The 25,364-nt window shown below is 48.6% G+C and overlaps 1 protein-coding gene across 10 annotated transcripts in view; it reads right to left on the bottom strand.

Moving 5' to 3' along the window:
- Window positions 1–25,364, bottom strand: part of ZNF532 (zinc finger protein 532) — a 109,289-nt gene that overhangs the window by 53,001 nt on the left and 30,924 nt on the right. For all 10 annotated transcript variants that reach the window (XM_060613969.3, XM_060613961.3, XM_060613964.3 and 7 more), the window contains one exon: window positions 5,382–7,744. In XM_060613969.3, the coding sequence (XP_060469952.1) occupies window positions 5,382–7,727 (2,346 nt within the window). In that variant the 5' untranslated portion in view covers window positions 7,728–7,744. Of the gene's footprint in view, window positions 1–5,381; window positions 7,745–25,364 lie in introns of those variants that run through there.

Raw genomic sequence — 25,364 nt, 5'->3', positions numbered from 1 at the left:
CAGAAATAACCACACACAAACATGCCCAACTGAGGCACGCCTGGCTGGCTCAGTCGGTAGAGTGCACAACTCTTGATCTTGGGGGTGGGAGTTCGAGCCCCACGCTGTAAGTATAGAGCTTACTTTAAAAAAAAAATGCTCAACTGATATCTGACGAAGATGCCAAGGCAACTGAACAGAGGAAAGACAGCCTTCTGGACAAACAGTATTAGAGAAAGAAGACGTGCATGGGGAAAACAGACGGCAGCAGAAAACTCAGTGTAAGTCTCATACCTTATACAAAAACTAACCCAAGTGAAAAAAAACAAAAACAAAAAAAACTAACCCAAGTGGATCGTGGTCTTAAACGTGAAACCTAAAACCATACAACATTCAGGGAAAAAACACAGGAAAAAATTTTTCAGAATCTAGAGCAAACAACAGACTCAACGCCAAAAGCACAAGCTCTAAGAGGGAAAACTGCGCTGGATGCCCTCAAAGCTGAAACCTTCTGCTCTGCTGAAGATCTGCTTAAAGATGCAAAGGCTCAACTGTACTTCTGTAAAACCTTCTTAAAAGATGGAAAGACAAGCCACAACTGGGAGGAAAGACTTGCAACCACATACCCAACAAAGGACTAGTATCTGAAATACAACAAGAAGTCTTAAAACTCAACAGTTAAAACACACGCACTCAACCTAATTAGAAAATAGGCAAAAGTGACATTTCACCAAAAAGGATATACAGAGGGCACATAAACACATGAAAACTATGTTCTAGGAGCACCTGGGTGGCTCAGTCGGTTAAGCGTCCGACTTTGGCTCAGGTCATGATCTCACGGTCCGTGAGTTTGAGCCCCGCATCAGGCTCTGTGCTGATGGCTCGGAGCCTGGAGCCTGCTTCGGGTTCTGTGTCTCCCTCTCTCTCTGCCCCTCCCTGGCTCGTGCTCTGTCTCTCTCTCACTCGTATATAAATAAATAAATAAACATTAAAAAAATTTTTTTTTAAAGCTGGTGAGGATGCAGAGAAACCGGACCACTCATGCACTGTCCGAGGAATAAGAAACGGTTCAGCCATTCTGGAAGAGTTTCTTAAAAACATAAATGTGCAACCAGCATACGACCCACCAATTGTCTACCTGGGCTTTTATCCCAGCAAACTCAAACTTAGGTCCACACAAAAACCTGTGCACAAGTGTTTATAGCAGCTGTATTCAAAATTCACCCCACACTGGAAACAATGCAGACATCCTGAGAAGACTGAAAGGTATACACCCTGCGGTACAACCTTGGATGGACTACTATTCAGTGGTCTGAAAGAACAAACTACTTGTCCACACTAGAACCTGGATGCATCTCCAGGGAAGGAGCCGGTCCCCAAAGGTTACATACGGTATGGCTTCATTTATAAAGCATTCCTGAAATAACAACACCTGTAAAGATGGAGAAGAGATTAGTGGTTGCTGGGGGTTAAGCAGCAGGTAGGGGTGGCTCTAAAAACGCAGTTTGAAAGTTCCCAGTGGTTATGGAAATATTCTATAGATTCACTGCAGTGATGTCTATATCCTGTTCTACAGTTTTGCAGAGTACTACTGGGGGAGAGTCAATAAGGGATACACAGGATCTCCGTATTGTTTTACATGAATCTAAAATCATCCCAAAATAAAAAGTTTAACTTTATGGGGCCTGGGTGGCTCAGTTGGTTAAGCGTTCAACTTCCTCTCAGGTCACGATCTCACGGAGCATGAGTCTGAGCCCCACATCAGGCTCTCTGCTATCAGCACAGAGCCTGCTTTGGATCCTCTGTCCCCCTCTCTCTCCACCCCTCTCCTGCTGGTTCGTTCTCTCTCTCTCTCTCTCTCCCTCTCTCCCTCTGTCAAAATAAACAAATCAACTTAAAAAGAAAAAGTCTGGGGCGCCTGGGTGGCTCAGTCAGTTAAGCATCTGACTTCAGCTCAGGTCATAATCTCACAGCTTGCGAGTTCAGGCCCCGCGCTGGGCTCTGTGCTGACAGCCCGGAGCCTGGAGCCTGCTTCAGATTCTGTGTCTCCCCCTCTCTCTGATGTTAAAAAAAGTTTAAAAAAAAAAAAAAGTTTAATTAAAATTCAGTGATTTGAGAAAGAAGACCAGAACGTCAGCACAGAGCACTGGAGCAGTAATCAGGTAAAACTTTGACATGATTATGGTAATTATAAGTAGAGGTGGGGGGGGGGGGCGGGTAGGGAGGAGGGCAGGAAGGACATTCCCGCTGCTCGTGAAGTAGTACACCTGTCTCTAGGCCTGGTCAAGTCAAAAGCTGGCAGGCGATGAGTGAGGAGTCGTGGACCTGTTAGTCCTGCGAGAGCCCACAGTCGCGCCCTTGAACCTTCAAAATCAACGGCGGCAGTAGGGTCAGTGCAGGAGTCGGCTGTGGACGGTTCCCTAACTAAGACTGCTGTGCAGGCGGGGGGAACCCTGCCCGGAGAAGGGCTCGGGAAAGCCAGAAGAGAAAGCCGGCAGCTTGCAGGCACAGGACTAACCTCCCGCTGGATTCCCATTCCAGAAGCAAGGGCCGGGGTGGGAGCCACAGGGGGTTCCCTACTCGGGGGAGGCAGTCCACTCTCTCAGTTCACGGGTGGATCACCAAGAACGTGGAAGTCAGAAGAGAAGAGGAAAGTACACGTTTTAAATACCTGGCCGCGGCAGGCAAGAGGGGAAAGACGGGGTTCGGGAGAGAGTCTGGTACTTGAGGTGCCATTAGCTCAGCTTCCACATTTTGTTAGAAGACGTGTGTTAAGTGCCCTTCTCAGGGAGGGGCCGGTTCACACAGCCAGACTGTTTTTTCCCAACGGAAGTCCACAAACTGTGAACTGGCCAAGAGTCTCGTGAACGGCAAAGCGGAGAAGACACAACGAAGAACCTTCCCTCTTCTCTCTTCTGTTCTTCCCGTCTGCGGCCCCCAGCTCTCCCACCAGGGTCACCTGATCCCGCACCGGTGACAGCAATGGGTGAGGACCCCTCCTGGCTCCCGCTGCATTTGAGGCCAGCACAGCAACAGCCATATGGATCTTACCAACGTCCCGGACTATGGAACAGACTCGGGGTGGGCTTAATTAAACCGAGCGCTGACGAAGCGGCAACGTTCCCACAGACCACCGCGCAGGCTGGGCCGCCGAGCGAGAGACAAGGCTGGCCGCCTGGGTCTGCGGGAGAACCGTCCTCTGGCCTAGTCGGAGAAGAAAGGCGATGAAGAAGGGGGGCCTTCTGGGCAAGGACTCCAGTAAGAGAAGGGGAGATGGGGAACAGGAGGAGGAGACCATGGGACACGTTTATGTTGCCAACCAGTCACACCTGGATGTGCAGGCAGCCGAGGCTTCCGAGTATAAATATGAGCTGAGTGGACACTTAGCCAGGCAGACGTGGGGAAAGAAAAGACAACAGGGGGCAGTAGGGGGGGAGCGGAATAAGGGGAACGTTCAGCTCAGTGCATATTTGGCCCTAGAGTTAGCTATTCTGCCATGACTCATTCCGAAGTATTCCAGGTGAAACACGTGAGCTACTCTATACACTTGTCCCAGCAAAACGCAGAAGTCGAGGCAAAGCGACCACACACACACACACACACACACACACACACACACACACACAGAAGATGTAAATCTCCTTCTCCGAGGGAAATCTCCACCCCAGTTTGACGCTAGTTTGGCTGGTGCGCCTCAACGGTCAACGGAGAACAAAAACTAGGGGGATACACAAAAGAAGGGAAAGTCCTTTCTCTGAGCCCACATCCTTTCCCCTTCCGAGAAAACAAAGGTTCCCCAAGAGAACAGACTACGGGAGGGCAGCTCCAAATGCCAGATCCTGACCAGCACGCACGGGTGAGGCAAGACGTGAGGAGAACCCTGTGAAGCCAGGACTCACCCTGCCACCCCACGGAGAGTACCAGCGGACGTAGAAACAAGGCAAGAGAACAAACAGAATGAAAGAAATGGGTTTGGTTTTTTTTTTTTAACTCTATCCTTTTAAGACGCGAAGAAATAGGGCCCTTCTGATGAAGCAGTGACGAGGTCAGAGGGCACCCAGAAAGACCCCAGGCGCTGTCACAAGGACAGAGTAGAAGAGCTATGTCAGCCGCCACCTGCCCGAACTAGTCGGCCGCTCTGTGGAGTGCTCCACTGTCTGGGCCGAGGACACGTAACGTCCAATGCTGCAAGGATGCTCTCAAAACTCTCTACCATTTCCACCTCCACTAAACTGCAAATCCAGAGAACAAAAAATTATTGAGGTATTCTTGATCTTTTGCTCCCCAGACTCAAACCCTACAAAGAACTCAGCAGCAGCCCTTGAGGAAACTGATCGCGGCGGCTCTGAGACCTCTGGAGCACAGCATCAACCTCAGGAGACAAGACAGCGGCAAACAAAGGAAAGCGGATCACCCGTGGGTCTTCACAAACAGAAGTTCGAGCCAGTAGTGGCGCAAACTAGCACCCCCTTCCAATATCATGAGTTTCCTCGTTTGGACAATAAACCATACAGTCTCTCTAGCCTGAATTTGGTTCATTCAACACGTTTCGTTAGTTCCAAATGATAAGTATCACGTATCTGTAAAACGCACTGATCGATCCATTGGCCAAATGGTGGCTCGTGGAGAGAAGACGATGATAGGAGATAAAAGGGCCCACTGACGTCCACTGTGACCTGCATGTCACCAACATCAACCTACACCTCAGCGCCCCAAAAGATAATAAATAAATAAAAATAAAAATGAAAAGCTATGAGGAAACGCGAAGGCATTCTGTTCAAGCGGAGATGGTTTTCCACTTGCAGGTGAAATTCATCATACTGGGGACTATTACTGAACGTACTTCTGGACCAGCGTCTCTCGTAAGCAGGCACACCATGTTAAGTGGGTACCGGTAAGTCTGTTTAACTGTAAAAGGCAGTAATTATAAGTAACAGGAATTTTTTTTAATCCCCGAACTGTCATTAACAACCAGGAACGCTGGCGATGTAACCTGATTTGAACACCTGATACAATGGCAGGCTACTACAACTGGCCCCATGTCAGACCTCCCACACATATACCAGTGACCCAACAATTAAGAGCGCGTTTATCCCACATCTAAGGCGCCGTAACTCAACTCGTACAGAGAGTTTCTGTCAAAAAAGACCTCGTCTTCCAAAGACGTTGTTTGTAAAACGAGACTCGTTATTTCAACGTTGTTCAAGCCTCCGAAGACAATCCTCTCCCTCGTGCGCTCGCGCACACGCACACGCGCACACACGCGCGCACGCACACACACACACACACACACGTGCACTCCCATTTAATTGCGTTCCCACCCCGAAAATCAAGGGCATCGTCTAGAGCACTCATTTCTACAGATCTGTCACCGAAACACCAAAACGTAAGGGATACTCTACTTGTCCACTCGTATCTGCAGCCTGCTGGAAGTGTGTGGCCAGCGACGTCTCGTCCTGGAAAACTTCGTTACACTCCAAACATTTCAGACTATGCCTACAGAGCTTGGATGGGTCTTCGTCTAGAGGCATAGCTGGAATGATGGGTGTGCTGGAGGGAGCGGATATGACTGTCCCGGTGATGCCAGCCTGAATCTTCGTTACAGTGTGTGTGCCGGCTCCCGCGGAGCCTGGAAGAGCAGAGGACGAAGCGGAAGTATTGCTCGACGGAGAGACAATCATCTGATCGGCTGGGACTGGCTTTAAAATCAAGTGGGAGCACTGCATCACAACCCCCTTTTCCTTGTGCCCGCGGGCGTGGGAAAGGAGACTGCACTTGTTGTAAAAAACGAGGTTCTTTGTACAGTGGTTACACGTCACTTCGATGCGCACGCTGCGTCGGTCGTAGTGCTGGGTCAGACTCTTCTCCAGGGCAAAGGAGTCGCCACACTCCAAGCACTTGTACCCGCGGGTCGGTAACGTGATGCCTGCGTTGGCAGGAGGACTGAGGTTGGGGATGTAAACTGGGACCGGGTTGACGCTGCTCAGCACCTTGTTGAAAGCTTCCACCACGGAACTCTGCAAGGAGGACACCACCTGGACCCGAGACACCTTTTTGGGTGGTTGCGAGGCTGCTGCATTGATTATTGCCTGCTTTATTTGCTGCTGAGGTTTGGTTAGCACTTGGCGGAGCTCGGAGGTGGCCTGGGCGCCCTGAGGCAGAAGGTTAAGGTTGGCGAGGTGCACAGTCTTTGGCACGAGTTTGGCATTGGCCAGGCTGGATGCCGGCACCACAACGGTTTGCTGCTGGATGGCATTGGCGGCTTTGATGATGGCGCTGCTGGCGCTCTGAACAGAGGCAGCAGATATGACCGTGGCTTTGACCGTCGTGTTGTTAGCGAGCTTCAAATTAATGACTTGGGATCCCGCCGTCTTCACGGCGGACACTGGGAGGAAGGCGGTTGCCACGGGCTTGATGGTGACCTGTTTGGGGGTCAGCTCCGCAGGGGCGACTGCGTTGGTGACCACCGCCGACTGCAGAGGCGCCCTGGGCGGGGAGGAGAGGACGGCAGCCGAAGCCGGAGAGGACAGGAGAGACGTCACAGACGCCATCACGGGCCCCGCCTGCTCGGAAGGCTTTTTTCCAGAGTCGAGATCGACCTCTGGCAACACCCTCGTCACTGTTCTCTTTATTTCCCCAGAAGACGTCTTAATGGTTTTTATGCGGACTTTGGGGATTGCTGGTGTCGACCCTGCGGGAGAGGATGGAGACCCCTTGCTGCTGTTCTCACTGGAGATGCTCCTGGGGCTATCGGGCTGCTTCAGGGACACTTTCTTTGTCCCGTCGATGAGGCTCTGGGATTCAGGAGACTTCTCCATGGCTCTGGGACTATCGTTTGCTTCTTTAGGTAACGGAGAGGCCCCCTGTGATTCGGCCACCGGTTCCTTGCAGGAGTCGGAAGCAGCCTTTTTAGCACTAAGTGCTGCTATTGCAGCTATACACGAGGACAGCTTGGACGATGGCTTTGACCTCGACAGCGCGACACTGCCGAGGCTGGGTTCACTCTTCTCCGAGCTCAGCTTCCCGTCGTGGGCCCGGTTTTCAAGCACCTTTTCAGAGTTTTCCTTCAGCTTATCCTCTGCTTTTCTGGCTTTGAAAGGTTCGTAAACACTCAGATTTAGGGAATTTGTTTCTGTCTCTCTCTTAACGACTCTGTTTTTATCTAAATTGCCTGAAGGAGAGATTCCAGTTTTGCTCAAACCGTCCCCTCCGAGCGCCTTTGGCTTGTCATAGTCCTGCTGGGCGGCCGACCCCGGCAACACGTTCGCCCGAAAACCGGAACGCACGTCCTCTTTGTCCGGTGGGTCGTCCACCTCGATCTTCTCGTCGTCGTCAAACTCTTCAGCGCTTGAGATGGGGCTAAACTGGCTGAACGTGGAGTCTTTTAAAGTCACCTCCGAGGCAGGCGCATCTCCTTTCAAGGACTTCGATCCATCTTTGCCGTAACTGTCGAGAGAGGACGCGGTGAGAAACCCGTTGTGCAAGCCGTTGCCAGTGGGATTGTGGCCGTCCTTCTCGGCGCCCTCGGAGGAATCGATGTTCCGAACGTTCTTCACGATGACGCTGACGCCCACGTCGGAAGAGGACGGTGTGTGGGAGTCCTCGTCGCCATGGGCGTTCTGCTTGATGTGGCTTTCCTGGTCCTCGTGTACAGACTCAATAGCTGCTTTCGGATCGACCATGTCTGGGATGTCAAATGCTGCCAGGAGGTCATCAAAGTCTGGGGTCTTCATATCCCCCATGGTCATGAATTTGATCAGATGTTCTGTTAAGCGAACAGAAACAATTCCATCAGCAAGGAAAACTTGTAACGATGGGATAAATATCCCTATAGGATTTACACAAACACAGTGACGATGACCGAAGAGAGAGCAAGTTGATAACTACCCTTCTTACAGCGAGGGGACTCTGAGTGAACAAACATCCAGAGAACATGGGTAAAACCTGGGTAATCACAGCTTCAAACTGATTTCTCCAGAATGCCACAGAGCATTCCCAGCATGGCACCTCTCTAACAAGAGGGAAGCTGACTGGAACAGGGACGGCATGAAGAGTAGGTTTCGACGTAACACCCAGAAAACTTGCCATGCATCACTGGACTCATCACACTGTCTTCACAAAAAGCTATTCCCGAACCTATTTCGATCTCTACACCATTCGATTCTCCTGGCAAAATTAGCACGATTATAGTCACCACCACATTTGGCCTCTTCCATTAAAAGGAATATATGACAATAAAAAAAAAAACCCCAAAAAACCAATTACAGATCTCAACCCGCCCAAGGAACAAAGGAGCATCCCAACCCATCACATAATGTCTACTGCTAATAAAGTTCCACCTGAGATATTTAAAAGAAAAAAAAAAAATCCTAAGGAGCTTATTCCATCCATTTTTATTGAATCCTACTTTCCTCTATTATGTTAGGGAAAAAAATACTCTCCTGGCAGAAAAGTATAACGTCCCTTCTTTTTCCCTCTCTGGTTCACTGCTTTTAGTGGTTAAGGTAACACACAGACATTTCCTGATTGCCACTCATCCAGCACAGTGGTCCACGTGGCTGTGGCGGCTAAGGATGACCCTGCCATGACATTGTTCTCAGCGTGGAGCAACGTGGACCCCAGGGTGTGGCAGAGCCTGGGAGAAGGGAGGTCTTCTCCTCTGCACTGGGGCTAGATGGGGGTGGAGAACGTTCTGTGAATGTCAGCAACGCCCTGGGCAGTAGGAGGACACGGTTTTAGGAAAATGGACAGTCACGGCCATTACTACAGATGAAGGATCGATTACAAACACGTGAAATGCTTGGGGTCTTTAAAGGGCACCCTTTGCCCACCTGCAGAGGACACGTAATCAGATGTAACTCCACTGTGAGAGAGATCTCTCTCCTGCCTGAACCCCAGAGCACTCCACCTGTTTCCAGTATTTTCTGGTATGCGGCACGGCATACATTTGTCTCTTCGTTCCTACTAGCCTGTCAGCTGACTGAAGATGGCAATGTCTCACTCACTGTGACACCATAAATGCTACATGACTACCACGCCACAAAGTCAGGCACGAGCACACTGGATTTCTAACCGGAAGCCGGGCCTAGACCCAGCCCCCGTCACTCACTAGCTCTGGGATCCTCGGGAAGGAAGGGAATCTCTAAGGGCCTATTCCCTCTCCCTGCAGTGGATGGAGGCAAGCAACCAGGAAGAGAGGAAAAATAGGAAACAAAAAAACCAATGTAGAAGGGAAGGGGGCCATAGCTAATTTTAGGCAACATTCCATGGAAGAATCAGCCTGATGTATACATACATATTCCTAGACTCTTTCCTTTTTTTTTTTTTAACTTTCTTTTTTACTTTTTAAAATTTACATCCAAGTTAGTTAGCATATAGTGCACCAATGATTTCAGGAGTAGATTCCTTAGTGCCCTTTCCCCATTTAGCCCATCCCACCTCCCACACCCCTCCAGTAACCCTCTGTTTGTTCTCCATATTTAAGAGTCTCTTATGTTTTTGTCCCCCTTCCTGTGTTTGTATTATTTTTGCTTCCCTTCCCTTATGTTCATCTGTTTTGTGTCTTAACGTCCTCATATGAATGAAGTCATAGGAAGTTTGTCTTTCTCTAATTTCGCTTAGCATAATGCCCTCCAGTTCCATCCACATAGTTGCAAATGGCAAGATTTCACTCTTTTTGATTGCCGAGTAATACTCCGTTGTATATATATACCACATCTTCTTTATCCATTTATCCATCGATGGACATTTGGGCTCTTTCTATACTTTGGCTATTGTTGATGGTGCTGCTATAAACATGGGGGTGCATGCGTCCCTTCGAAACAGCACACCTGTATCCCTTGGATAAATGCCTAGTAGTGCAATTGCTGGGTCATAGGGTAGTTCTATTTTTAGTTTTTTGAGGAACCTCCATACTGTTTTCCAGAGTTAGACTCTTTCCTTTTCAATACTTAACAGCTGTTCCTCATTAAAATCTGCTTTAAATCACTGAGAGATTGTCTTCCACATTTTACTAAAGTATTTAATGACTTTTTTTGGGTGGGGTGTATCATCTGTAAAAGATCGTGCATTCCTAGCAAAAATAACTATACCGGGGTCAAGGTAGAATTTCTACTGAGGTGACAATATGCATCCCCGTGAAAATTCGCATAAACCACAAATCCATCAGCAGTACTAAGACATCCCCCTCAGCTTGGTCACTCACTGTGGGACACATCCAAACCCTTCTAATAATCTGGATGGGAAAAACTACTATTAAAGATGAAATCCGGGGCACCTGGGTGGCTCAGTCGCTTAAGCGTTCCACTTCGGCAGCCTGGAGCCTGTTTCGGATTCTGTGTGTCCCTCACTCTCTGCCCTTCCCCCACTCACGCTCAGTCTCTCTCTCTCTCTCTCTCTCTCTCTCAAAAATAAAAATAAAAATACTTAAAAAAAGAAAAAAAAGATGAAGTCGGGTGATGGGTATTAAGGAGGGTACTTGTTGTGATGAGCTCTGGATGGTGAATGGAAGTGATGAATCACTGAATTCTCCTCCTGAGACCGACATTGCACTGTATGTTAACTCACTAGAATTTAAATAAATATTTGAAAAAAAAAAAAAAAGAAAGAAAAAAATCATACAGATGAAATCAACGCGCAGGTTCGACAGGGATGAGCTAAAGAACAACTCACCTTGCATTCACATGTCTCAGAACAGAACTAAGAAAGTCACCGCACTTTCCCTAGATGGTCGGCTTAGCCCAGAGGAAAACACCCCGGGCCAGCACTGTCTCAGATAGGTGCCTGTGGGACTGGACAGGGAACAGTGTATCCCCAGCATCAAACTAGAGCCCAGATAAAAGGTGCGGAGGGAAGAAAACAGCAACAGTTCTAGGCTAATACCGTTGTGAAAATATCCATGACGAGGCAAGTCTGTGATTACAGTCTTCCTTTTAGAATGAAATTGAACATTTAAACTGCAAAATACAGGAAATGCAAACTCCATCTGCCAGATGATACCCACGAAACAGTCCACCCACTTAGGAATAATCCCTGAATGTCACTACTGTTATTTTTAAGCAGCAAACTACAGTTACAAATGAAAACTCACCATCAAATCACCATTAGCAAAGCATCCGTCCCTGTGGTCGAACTTTACCAACCATATTGATCAACGTTTATAGATCGAGGTTCTTAAAGAACTCAAGACACAGAATCATGAACTACCACCCAACTCCCACTGGAGGTGAAACGGTCTGAAAACTGTTTTGTTTTTTAATTTTTTTAATGTTTGTTTATTTTTGAGAGAGAGAGGGAGAGCACAAGCAGGGGAGAAGCAGAGAGAGAGGGAGACACAGGGTCTGAAACAGGCTCCAGGCTCCGAGCTGTCAGCACAGAGCCCGACGCGGGGCTCGAACCCACGGACCACGAGATCATGAGCTGAGCCGAAGTCGGACGCTTCACCGACTGAGCCACCCAGGAGCCCCTGAAAACGGTTTTTTTAAGTCACCACTTATCCAAAGCTTGGACCCAGGCTCTAGACGTCCCTGGTGGTGACGAGGCTCTGGCTCGGTCTCCCCATCCCTTTTTTACGGTGACGCGGGATTTATGACACGTGCCCTCCTCCTGTAATTTGGGTAAACAAAACACATCATCCAGTTCCGCATCTTTCGTCCCAGAGGGCAGTCGGCTCAGGAAAAAAAGAACGCAAGAGGCCATTCAAATACCCACGGGTGATGGGCGGGCCCGGGACACGCAATCCCAAGAAAGGATAAAAGGTCCTGCGTGAAACAAAGCTCGTTGAACAAATGACAGCCCAGATCCGCAATGTAACTGGCAGGTACCCAGGAATCCTTGGAAGGTTAGTAAAGGGATCTCACCCTCTTCCTCTCCAGTTTACATGACAGGGACCTGCCATTCGGGCTGGAGGATGGTGCCCACCACGCTGCCCGTATCTTTTCCTATCCGCCCGACTAAAGCAGAGTTAAGGTTTGGAAAACCCCAGAGAGGAACCCCGGGGTGGGGGAGAAGACATTCCTGACACAGGAGCCACTCGTTCTCTGCAGTAATGTGCCCACACACCCTGCTCTCCTGTCCACCTGTGTCGCTTTCTCTTGCGGGAAGAGGGTGAACTTGAGGGTGAAGTAATGGGACATCTCGAAGAGGTAAGAGGGAATTAGCAGTGGTTCTGAAAACCAGGAGTCGGCCCTCCTAGTTCACCTGAAGGATGTGAAGGGTGAGGACCCAGGACAGGCAGGACAGCGTGAGGGCAGGGCCCCACAGGAGCAGCCGTGCTGCCAGAAACCAAGGCTCACCCGGCGGTGGCCTCACCTCTGCGGGCTTGTAGAGTCATGCTAAGGCCTCACCTCTGCGGGCTTGTAGAATCATGTAATGAATCCCGCTCTCTGTAACTTCACACTTCTTGTATGGTTTGCAGAAATGTTTTCCATCCCCACAATCACGCGGGCCTCTTAGCCGTTCCCTTCCCGCATTCAGGAAGGCCAGAGCAAATTTTCCGCTTGGAGGGGAAGAAAATGTTTCACTCCCTCTTCACTCCCCAGTTACATCAGGGACAAAGAGTGAGGTTTACATTTGAAAGTGTTCACCATTTTTCACCCCAATTCCTAGGTACCACTGTTTTGAGAATGTTACAAAAGTAAATTTCAGACTTCTCTTTTAAAAGGTAATAGGGGCACCTGGGTGGCTCACTGGGTTAGCATCCGACTCTTAATTTGGGCTCAGGTTATGATCTCACAGTCGTCAGATCGAGCCCCAGGCTGGGTTCTGCGCAGGCAGCACGGGGTCTTGGGATTCTCTCTCTCCCCTCTGCCCCTCCCCAGCTCGCTCTTTCTCTCTCTCTCTAAATAGGTGATCTTTTATAAAAGAAAGGTAATAGAGAAAGGACTTTAGCTTCTCTTTCCCTGCACAGCTTGATTATCAGACGGAATTAGCTTTATTGTAACAATGCCTCTCATTTCATTTGTACTCTATAAAACATACCTTCCTTCAAAGGCACTAATAGTCTTTTAATTTAAACCTAAACCCCATATAAATAACCTATAATTCACTAACAGCATTTGCGCTTAATGTAGAATGCCCTTTCACCCAAAGACAGTGAAAGTATCTGCAGGGAGAATGCGAGGCCTGTTTACAAAAAAGGAAATTGAAAGAACTCGGGTCTGTCACATGATCACTTGGTTCTCTCCTATGACACAGACCAAACATTTCCTTTGTTACCAAAGCCCTAAAATTATAGAAAGCTAGTTCGTCTTTGTTGGCAAAAGTCCAAAGTTACCAAGTCAAAAGAAAGATTTAAGAAAACCTTTTTCACCCCTTCATCATACTTCTTACACTTTCCGATAAAAGACACTTCTTCGTGGAGCAGTTTCCCAGTTTTAAACTAGAGAATGGCAGCGTAAAAGGCCCAGGTGTCACCTTCCCAGGGAACACTAACTTCAGATAATCCCCAGGGATGTGCCTACACGAGCCTGACCCGGCCTAAATCCAGGCCTGGCCCGGTCCAAGTTCTGCCTCCAAAACGGATATGCAAAGTCAATCTGAGCAGTGAAAACACATCGGATTTCCCGTTTAAATGCGGAAACTAACCTTTTCTTTCATGAAAACCAGTAAACTCTGAATCATCATAATCCTAGTATATACTGACCACCTTGTAGGTATTATACAAACTTTCCATAGAACAACTAAAATAATACAACGTCTGTTATTCTTTTGGGGAGACCACATTTGTCACTATTTTCTAGCACTGTGCGGACACTGAAGCCCTTTTTAAAGAAATAATTCAACAGAGTAATGAGTCTAACATATATTTCTAACCCCCTTACCTTTCCTTCAAATACAAAATGTTCTTGGGTGCCTGGGGGGGCTCAGTTGGTTGAGCGACAGACTTGGGTCTCAGGTCTTGATCTCATGGTTCCTGAGTTTGAGCCCCGTCTACATTGGGTTCCGTGCTGATAGCACACAACCTGCTTTGGATCCTCTGTCCCCCCCTCTCTCTCTCTCTCTCTCTCTCTCTCTCTCTCTCCCCCCAAACTAAACGTAAATATATATAACATACATGTTAATATATATTATATATACATATATATAACATTCTTACAACACGTTAACATTAAGCAGTGTTTCGCATTCAATTTGTTCCTCCTAGAAAATGAATCTAGCACTCCTGGTTTTTACCAAGTCTTCAAAGACATAAATGGGACTTGCTTTCTCCTGGCTGCCCACATTTTCCCCATTATCCTAGCCTGCAGACCTTTGGTTCTTCCTCTATCAACAGCACCTCTCTCACCTTTAGTATTCTCTGGGCTCCCCACCATTATATCTCCCATCCACAAAAGGAAGGAAAAAAAAAACAGGGGAAGAAAAAGGGAAGGGGAGAAAGAAAGAAATCACATCCCTTTATCCTCAACTGACCTTCTGCCTTCCACTTCTATCCGTCCCACTTGAATCTGAATTGCTTATAAAAGAAAAATATTTTCTCACTGCAATTCCATTCCAAATACCAAGCAGGTTCAGTTACACAGGTCGGCCCCGCACTTATGCACTTGGCCTAAACCAGCTGGGAACAGATGTCTGTTTTGTGGTGTTTCAAAGAAAGGGAAAAAATCTGATCAGCTCAGTCCCTGGAGCAGCTGTTAAGAACCTCTGCCTTGGGGCCCCTGGGGGGCTCAGTAGGTTAGCGCCCCACTCCTGATCTCGGCTCGGGTCATGATCTCGAGGTTTCTGGGCTCAAGCCCCGCATCGGGCTCACGTCGGGCTCACTGCTGTCAGTGTGTCAGATCCTCGGTCTCCGTCTCTCTCTGCCCCTCCCCAACTCACGCTCTCCCCATCTCTCTCAAAAAATAGAACATGAAAAAAAATGATCGTAATAAAAACACCCACGCACACATATGCACACACGTACACACCAAAGTGTGCACAGCTCTGAAGAAAACCAAGCAGTAACAAATGGATCTACGGAGAATCTCTTAAGAATTACATGCCATTTGAAGGCTCCCTTCAAGTGACAAGATGCTAAAGGAAAATGTTCATTCTACCTTTTTCCTCCACACTCACCAGACCCTGATGAATCTTAACAATAAGCCAGAGCACCTGGTAGGTCTACAGGATCTTCTGCAGCCACAGGGTGGAAGTGTGACCTGTGGCATCACCACCTCCCACCTTTCTGCACTGGCTGGGGGTCTGGTTATGCACCCACCACTCCCCCCCCACAAGGGCAGAAGAACATTTTCTACACAGCCTACACCAGGGTACCATGTGGTGTGTGAAAAGACACTTTACACACAGGGTGAAAAGAACAGAATGTATGTTTTGTTGATTCTGGATGAATTAACAAGAAATTAGTAGATATGGTTGCTATTTATCCAGAATAGATGTTCACTTGTTTCACTAAATCCTCATATTAATCTCAGTGTGATCCTTGCATTAATTCTCGATCCGCAGATACTTTGGCCAAGGAAGTGTTGTTTCCTTCTTCAGTTAATACTGGATGTTCCCGATGTGAAACAGAACTGATGTGAAAGTTCAAAACCCTTCTGGAAATATAAACACAGCGCCACTTAATCAGGGCACAACCTTGGGAGATACAAGAATAAAACACAGCAGCTTTCCTGCACATCCGCACTGTCCTCAAGGCTATGCCAGCAGGTTCCTCCCTGCCCTCCTGGCCCGTCCCCTCTCCCCAGCCCTGCAGGAACAGCCAGGGGAACGTCCCTCCACGTAAGCAAAGGGCCTCTACAAACCTCAGCCCTTCCCAAAGCTCAACGTGCAATCCTTGGACCACATCCCGCGTCACCCCCCTAAAGAAGGTCACCCTTAGATCCAAGCGCTGAAAGCTCAGCCATGAAGGTTTCCTTTGCTTGGCCCACGGAGGCCTCTCCAGCGGCCAAGACGATCTCCAGGGCAGAGAGCAGACCCCTGCACTTATCCCCCCGGGAGCCCTACCTCCCCCGTCTCACTCAGCTTCACGATGCTCTCTTCCACACTGCTGACTCCCACGCTGCCAGAGGACAGAGGTGGTTCCTCACCTTCCCCCTTCCCTCTTTCCTGCTCTGTCCCTTCTTCTCCCTGCAATTGGCCTCAGAGACGGCAGGCACCAGGGGAGACCTCTTCGGGTTCCTGGCATGCTGCTTTTAGTCAAGGACTCGGATCGCTGGGACAAATTCTGTACCTCCGGATCCCTGCCGGCCCCTCTGCGATCCACTCTCCTGATGACACTGCTACAATCCAGGGGCTGCAGGAAGGAATTTGGGGGCGGGGGGGGGGGGGGAAAGACACTACTCTGCATCACAATTTTGGGGGTGGACACACACTTCTATGCATTTATTAAAACCCAGAGAACTTTACTGTATGAAAATGGAGGCGGGGAAGACAACCAGGAATGATGGGAGGCCCCAAATGAAAGAGCAACTGTAAGAAAGAACCTAACTACATCACGGTGAGTAGTATCGGCATGCAGAAGACAGAGGGAAGAAAAGAACTAGCTGAAGTTAATGGGAACACGCAATTCTGACTGTACACGAGAGGCTGGAGAGGAAGAAAACTGCGCACGTCTTGTCCTCCACAGTCAGTCCCAAAACTGCTGATTGGGGTACAGCCTATAATCGTCAGTAGTGTTAGATCAATGGTAATTGTTCAGTTTGGATCAGTGTTACAATTATGCAAGGTGGTTAGGGAAATCTGGGGAAAGGGCACATAGACACTCTTTGCGTTATTTTTGCAACTTTTCTGCAATTTACAATAATTTCAAAACAGTTTCATGAAGACACATACAATCATTTAATAGCGTGTAGCTACTAAATGACATCAAGCAGGTGCCTCGCAGCTACAAAACACTCCGTACGACGGCCCATTCCCAGTCCCCGTTGCCTCGTGCCCGTTCCATCGCCTGTGTCCTTTCCCACTGCCCGTGGCCTTGCAGCAGAATTTCATTCCCCGACCGGCCATCTTTCCCTCCCGTGGACCCCGCAGCACCACCAGGAGGCCACCAGGCTTCCCCCGACTCCCTGGCTCTCCCCTCCTCCCCCGTGGGTCCCGTCAGACTCTGCATCTACCTCTGTTCAAAGGGCAAGAGCAGCAGCTCCCAGGGTCCCGGCCACAACGCACATTCACAGAACTCTGCCATCTAATTGTACCTGAAGAGTCCTCTTTCTAAACTGCCGGTTTTCCGCTTGGTTCCCCCAACCATATGACCAAGTGTTCCCTCCCAACCTGTTCCTCTTGAGTCCCGACTGTGTTATGTCGGTGACACTCACTTTCTCTGGGAAAACCCTGAAAACCTTCGGGCAGCATTTTACACACTGTGAAATACACGCGGCTTCCATAGGATCTTATTAGGCTTTTCACAAACACAAGGCTGAAGTAAGCACACCCAGGAAAAGCTGGATTTTTCTACACTGAACAGACTTCCTTTCGGCAGCCAGCTAGTTACGAATATTCTAAGTCTCTGAAAAGAGGAACGCAGGAGTCCCCAAATTCTGATCTGACCAAAGGTCCCATAATGATTTCCCAAAAGGCTCTACCGATTTCTGCTGCTGCCACTATGCATCAGAGTTACTTTAGTTGCTCCTTGTCCCTCGACTTCATATTTATTAGCAAATGCCGAAGGTGGCAAAAAGGTAACTTACTATATACCAATTTCTACGTTATTGATTATTACGAAGTTTAAACTTTTTCCCACATGGTTCGCTTACCAGCTGTAAGGAGTAGGTGTTCGATGAATAATGGACGGATGGATGGAGGGACATGATGAACTTCCTATCTACTTCTTTCTGCCGCTCTAGGAAATAATGGACCAACCTACACGCTTTGTCACTGAGCTGATAGTAACAAGCAAGAGCGTACAAAACCCACCCATACCACAGTCCCCGGAACACGTTGGTTTCTATTAACAAACCCTGGTGGAAAGACTGAGCATTTACTGTCCCAGCTACACAACACGCAGACAACAGGTGGGAGGGCAGAATACCCCTTCCACACCTACCGTCCCTTTGCTCTGACCTCTTTGTGTCAGAAAATTCTCCACCTAAACACAGAGGTGAGCAAACGGTACCTGCACGCGACCCCGGGGACAGGGGAGGACTGGTAGTTAGATATTTAGAGAGAAGGTCGTCATCATCAAACACACAGCGCGTAAAGCACAGCGAGCAGGAGTGGCCGCTGGTCAGAGAATTTTAAGGGATGTTTCCTACTCTTCTCATCCCACAACCAGACAGGAGACCCACCGCTATGGCCAGGACACCTACCCGGCCACGCATTCGGGACCCACTGTGGAGAACGGTTTGTGATCGCTAACCGTCCTCATCACCGGATATCTGGACTTGAGCGAGGGAAGGGAAGACAGTAAGTGGGCAGCACCCTCAGGTGGGGAGGCTGGCACTGAGGGGCCCGGGGGGAGGTCCCGCACAGAACCCACGGGCCGAGGAATGAGCCTCGGTCGGGATCAGAGCTGGAGGCTGGGGCTTAAATGACCCACCAGGTCAGAACCAGAGAGGCGGATGGGCGAGATGCCCAGAGCAGAGGCGCAGGGGCACTGCCCTTGCCTGAGCCCACCTGATCTCTACAGCCCCCAAACCAGTGCACAACTACAGTTTACACACACACACAGCACTTCAGACTTGGCACCATTTCCCACAAACAGCGGCTCTGTCCTCTGAAATGGTGGGACATTGGAGAAGGCCAAGACCTGAGAGCTGTGCCTCCTCCGAATCCTCAGAACCCTCCCCAGCGGAGCCCCAAGAATTATATAAAACTCTTAAGTTTAGAGTCTTAGTTAATAAAGAAAAATCAGTCAGGCCCCTGGGTGGCTCAGTCGGTAAAGCATCCGACTCTTGGTTTAAGCTCAGGCCTTGATCTCAGGGTTGTGAGTTCAAGTCCCCATTGAGCTCAACACTGGGCGTGGAGTCTATCTAAAAAAAAAAAAAAAGAACAACCAATAATTAACGTGATGTGAAGAACAAAAAAAAATAATAATATATACCTCCATGTGTTTTGAGACCCACACTCAATAAGAAAGTGGGTCTGGTATAGCGTTTCCCATAAAGATCAAATATAGAAGAAATTACATCCTGAAGATGTAAATGTTTTATTATTCCAGCCACCTACACTTTAATCTCCTTCATTTAACTCTGTCACTACTCTTGGCATTCTCTGTCATCGAGGCTAGACTGTAAACTGGGAAAGACAAATGCAAATCTCTAGTTCCCGAGTCCATTTGATTTCATCGATTTCTGTTGCCTTCATAAAACCAAATGCTCAAAATTTAATTTTAGTGAGTTTTTAACTATCTCCCTAAGATTCACAAATCTGTAAAAATTCTTGGGACCTACACTAAAAGATACAAACTACAGACCAAAAATATCATCAACCTAAATTCAATCCCGTTAGCCAGATTTCTATCTAGTGTCAACACCGGAGCTCAGACCACATAAAAAAGCAGCTTAACTCCCCACGCAAGAAATAATGATTTTGTACTGACGTAGTTTTCTAAAACCTGAAGCTACACAAACCAACTCTGCGCAGTCTTATTGAAAGGTTCGACAAGAGGAAGAGGAAAGTGAGTCATTTGAGACGGTGAGCCCAGTGCTAGGGCAGATGCCTTGCGAAGACCAAAAGTGGGGATACCCAGTACACGGATCTTGGTTTCTGACACCATTTTCCACTAAAAGGAACCAGGGTTCCTTGGACAAATGGCTGATTGTACGATCTGGCAGGAAATGCACGAGAAGAACCTGGGGCACCTTGGGAGTGCCAGGAAGTAAGAAAGTGCCCCAAAACGAAACAGCTACATTGACAGGGGCTTGTCAAAGGAACACACAGATCAACTGAAAAAGCTCCCAGTGGCCAAAGCTTGTACAATTTGAGCAACGGGTAAAGCAGTGCTGGATTATATCTCAAAGCATAAAATAAAAACCCATGAGTCCGTAATGATAGAAATGATTAAAATAGGGGAGCCTGGGTGGTTCAGTCGGTGGAGCATCTGACTCTTGATGTCAGCTCAGGCAATGAGCTCTCCTTCTCCCTCTGCCCCTCTCCCCTGCTCACGCTCTCACTCTCAATCTTTAAAAAAAAAAAAAACGGGGGGGGGGGGTGGCCTGGGTAGATCAGTTGGGTGAGCGTCCGACTTGAGCTCAGGTCATGATCTCACCGTTCTTGAGTTCAAGCCCCGCATTGGGTTCTGTGCCGACAGCTCAGAGCCTGGACCCTGCTTCGGATTCCGTGTCTCCCTCTCTCTTTGCCCCACCCTCGCTTGCGCTCTGTCTCATTCTGTCTCTCAAAAATGAATAAGCATTTAAAAAAAATTTTTTTTTTAAAGATTGAAAATATAAATGGGAGAAAGCAGACAACTCTGTACAGAGGAATTCCAAATAACTTAGTAACTTACATAGACGCCCCGTCCTTATGAAGGTGAAAAGTAACTCCCCACTCCTTACGTGACTTTCTTCTAAAGAGGACGGAATGGAAAGGGGAAAGAAAAGAGTAAGTTTAGGGGAAGAGCCTGACAAACACTCTCTGGGCCAGGTGACCAAGGTCAACATCAACAGTGAGGACTCACATGGATAGCACATCCCCTTGATGTGGCGAGAACACATGTTATCCCAGAAACACATTCCCCCAGCCTCACCACGAGAAACACCCTGGACAAACGCCAATTGCCGGACAGTCCACAAAATGCCTGACCACTACTCAAAACGCTGTAAGGTCGTGAAAAACCAGGGGAGCCCGAGAAAGCATCACAGCCAAGAAAAGACTGAGGAGATGTGATGACTGAATATAACGTGAGGTCCTGGATGGGCTGCTGGGACAGAACAGGGCAGCGGGTAAAAACAGAGTAAATCTAAAGAAACCAGGGACTTCGGTTAGTGTTTTTTAAAAGCGAGTAAGAGGGGCCCCTGGGTGGCGCAGTCGGTTGAGCGTCCGACTTCAGCTCAGGTCATGATCTCACGGTTTGTGAGTTCGAGCCCCGCGTCGGGCTCTGTGCTGACAGCTCGGAGCCTGGAGCCTGCTTCGGATTCTGTGTCTCCCCCTCTCTCTACCCCTCCCCTGCTCATACTCTGTCTCTCTCTCTCTCTGAAAAATGAATAAACTTAAAAAAAAATTAAAAAAAAAAAATAAAAGCGAGTAAGAGAGAGATAATGGAGAGCCAGCTGGGGCGGGGGGGGGGGGGGGGGGGGGCGGGTTACAGTGTAAAGAGGGGGCTGGGACAAGCAGAAGATGCGGTAACCTCCTCACCTGACCTTGCAAACAATGCCGGCCAAAGCATTACAAACACGGTATTCCCAAAGCGTTTACGTAATCGCTCTCTACATGTGGAGATTAATTTTCCCTTTTATCCTCTTACCAAGAATCTGCCTCAAGGTCAGCCACTGACTAATCAAAATGACTTAGCAACTTTTAAACCAAAGTTTATCAGAAATAGAACTTCCAGGGGCGCCTGGCTAGTTCGGTTGGTGGAGCCTGTGATTCCCGATCTCCAGTTGTGAGTTCGAGCCCCACTTTGGGTACAGAGATTGCTTAAAAAAATAAAATCTTTAAAACAAAAAAAAAGGAAGGAAGGAAGGGAGGGAGGGAGGGAGGGAGGGAGGGAGGGAGGAGGGGAGGGAAGGGAATTTCCCAAAGCTTAGGTATTCCATGCTTTCTGCACACAAAATGACAGAGATGATCTTCCGCTACTACAGCTGGCCCCAGTTTGTGGCCAAAGATGTTAAATGATTTATTTGGGAGTCTCTTTCTGCCCAAAGGCAAGTAATGTGACAAGTGGGTCACTGACAATTGCATGCGTAAGACAACAGCCTATAGGGGCGCCTGGGTGGCTCAGTCGGTTAAGCGGCCGACTTCGGCTCGGGTCATGATCTCGCGGTCCGTGGGTTCGAGCCCCGCGTCGGGCTCTGTGCTGACAGCTCAGAGCCTGGAGCCTGTTTCAGATTCTGTGTCTCCATCTCTCTGACCCTCCCCCATTCATGCTTTGTCTCTCTCTGTCTCAAAAATAAATAAACGTTAAAAAAAAAATTAAAAAAAAAAAAAAAAGACAACAGCCTATAAAAATAATAGGTCTCCCCTAAAAAAAGGTTTGGTTGTACAAGTCACATGGAAATCAATGAACTATTCACGCCTCTCACCATGCTTTTAGACACTAACAAGGCCGGTCTTTCCTTCCACGATAGCAATGTAAATGGGGTTTGCTGTTCCAAACTTTGATGACGATAAACAGCAAGTCCTCTGCCCTTTCCCTAGAACAATCTCCCAGACGTGCACCAAAATCCACATGTATCACCAGGCCAATGTAAGGAACGGCCCACACACAGGGTATACAAGGTAGACATTTAATTTTTTTTTTAACTGTGGTAAAATACACATTCCACAAAATTGACTTTTTTTTATAATGTTTATTTTGGGGGGGTGGGGAGGAACAGAGAGAGAGAGAGACACAGAATATGAAGCAGGTTCCAGGTTCTGAACTGTCAGCACAGAGCCCAACGCGGGGCTCCAACCCTCGAAACGTGAGACTGCAATGCTTAACCGACTGAGCCACCCAGGTGCCGCACAAAACTTACCATCTTAACTAAGTAATTTTTACACGAAGAGTATACAAAGATAACAGGAGCAAAAAATGCTACCTGCTCTTACTAACTGAAAACCTGGAGAGGAGGGCACGCCTCTCACTTCAGGGAGGTTCAAACCTAATGTTTATTTCTAGCTGAGATAGCCAGTCAAAGGACCTGGGCGATATTTCTGACCGGACATCCCGTGATCATTTCAAGTATCTTCCACAGAGTTTCCCGTCTATTCCTTCACATCACTCTCCCCTCTCCAAAGGGGAGTTCAAAATGGGAACTAAGAGTAACAGCCATTGCACTGCGTTGTTGTATAAATGAAAATAAATAATACGTGGAAAGCACAGACACGTCGGCATTAAAATGCTATTTTGGGGGAGCACCTGGGTGGCTCAGTCGGTTAGGTGTCCGACTCTTGATTTCAGCTCAGGTCAAGATCTCGCGGCTCGGGGGTCCACACCCCACACGGGGCTCCACACTGACAACGTGGAGCCTGCTTGGGATTCTTTTTCTCCCCCTCTCTCTACGTCTCCCCCACTAAAGCTCACACTGACTCTTTCTCAAAATACATACATAAACTTACAACAAAAATTGAAAACGCGGTCTCCAGGGCACCCGGGTGGCTCAGTCGACTGAGCATCCGACTCTTGATTTGGGCTCAGGTAATGATCTCAAGGCTCGTGAGATCGAGCCCTGTGTCAGGCTCTGTGCTGACAGTGCGGAGCCTGCTTGGGATTCTCTCTCTCTCTCTCTCTCTCTCTCCTTCTCTCTCTGCCCCTCCCCCGGTCGCTCGCTCTCTCAAGATAAATCTTTTTTTCAATAGTAAAATATGCTATTTCCTTCCTCTTTGTTGATTTGTTAGAATGGTAAAACAAAACAGAAAAAAAAAAGGAAAACCAAATAAATGTTTTCGAGGCCAGAAAGTGAAGGCTGGAGGCGGTGATGGTTTGGCTGGAGGAAAAGGAGGTACTTTACAGGGTGACGGCCCTGGTTCCTTATCACATCTTATTTCACTTCAAAATGTATGGCCTTTCTCCTAACGCAGAGGTGCCTCCAGTCTTGCCATCGGCCATTGCTAGGGCCACCTGGAGTTCATACATGGAAAAAGAAGACACAGTTTCCTCTCAAAAGGCAGCAAAATTTCAACTCACAGGCCAAAACACCTCAAGAGGTCTCTCTGACTGCCCCGTAACCCTTTCTCCTAATTTTGAAACCCTTTTTCCCAGCCAAGCATGACCAACGACTGGCTGCGGTCTCAACCGCTCCTTGCCCAACCCACGCCTCTACACCATGTTCACACGCTGACTGACACCACACCAGGCCTTGACCCACGCACCGGGCCCCGTGGACGGCTGAGCGCCAGCACGAGCACCCACAACAGGATGCGACGGAGGAAAGCCGTGCCAGGAGCCCTCAGCACAATCCCCCTGGCCAGAAGCCCCGGCCAGAGGAGCAGTACCCAAGTCTCACACCCAGGAGCCAACACTCCAGGAGAAGCTGGAGAAGAACAGGAATGGACAGACCGGGCTCAGAGAAAAGTCAAAGCAAAAGGGGGCTAAGAAGGCCTCATCACATTGCAGAGTTCTCTACCCACGGTCCTCCCGTTCTCTGGGGAGTTCAGCGGGTGCCCTCTCTTCGGGGAAACAGGAAGGGAGGCCGCCTTGGAGGCGGGAAAGAGGACCAGGGTCTGGCAGCTGTGAAGGCAAGGCGACCAGGGGCAAGGGCTCCCTGGCAGGCACCCCAAGAAGAAGAGGTCAGCGCCCACTCAGGACGGTCCCTAAGGCCACGCGAACTTGTGACCCTAATCTTGCGGGTGTGCTGGTCACTGTTTATGCAAGGTGCTGCTGTCACTGTGTCTGTCTTCTCTCGCTAACTGGTTCGGGCCGTGGTCTCCAGCCACCCGTTAGCAACGCTCTCCCAGGAGGAGGTGTTCACTGAACAGCGATGTATGTGAGTGAGAACTACTCGGTGACCGAGGGGCACCAGGCCGGCTCAGTCAGTGGAGTGTGCACCTTGATCTCAGGGTCGTGAATGTGAGCCCCACGTTGGGTGTAGAGATTACCTAAAAAGGATCTTGAGGGAAAAAAAACTTACTAAGTGACTGGAAGCAGTTACTTTCACAAGCACACAGCCTCCGTTTCCTTGACCCAGAAGGTACTTGGGGGCCTGGATTCAAAGGCTCGCCTTCCAGCTCCGGGTCAACTCCCCTCTAGAACCACTCCTCAGCCACTTGAAAATCACCAGAAGCCAAAAAGGACATGAAGGCAACTGATCCAGGCTAAGCAATTCCTGGTTCCAAAAGATCCAAGCTCAGGTCAAGAAAAGACATTAAACGAGGGAATAAAAAAGAGGGAAAGAGAGAAAGAGAGAGAATGTGGAGTAAAATTCCTATGTCTGTCAGAAGGTGCTTTAGCCAATCCTTGGAATACAGAAGTAGAGGAACAGGCAGAGTGTTTTTGTATATTGGTATTTTGTACAAGGCAAAGAGCTTCCCATGAAAGAATGCTGACTGGATTCATGAGTTTCTTTCCCTTCCCTCCTGAAATCCTACAGGGATGACCCTGAAAGTATTTTTAAGAAGATAAAAACAGGCAAACACATAGAGACCAAAAGCATCTCACAGCTGCTTAGGGCTGGGGGCGCTGGGAGACCTGGGGAGGGGCAGCTAAAGGGCACAGAGCTTCTCTCCAGGGGATGGAAAGTCCTCCAAGTGACAGCGGAGATGGTCACACAACTCTGTGAGGACACTGAAAACCACCGCACCGCACATGGGTGAACTCCATCTCTAAATAACATCCTGACCAAAAAACACCTACATCACATGCCCAGGAGGAAAGG

This window comes from Panthera onca, chromosome D3 (genome assembly GCF_046562875.1).
Source record: "Panthera onca isolate mPanOnc1 chromosome D3, mPanOnc1 haplotype 2, whole genome shotgun sequence".
Taxonomy (NCBI): domain Eukaryota; kingdom Metazoa; phylum Chordata; class Mammalia; order Carnivora; family Felidae; genus Panthera; species Panthera onca.
This window is presented reverse-complemented; position numbering and strand designations above follow the sequence as displayed.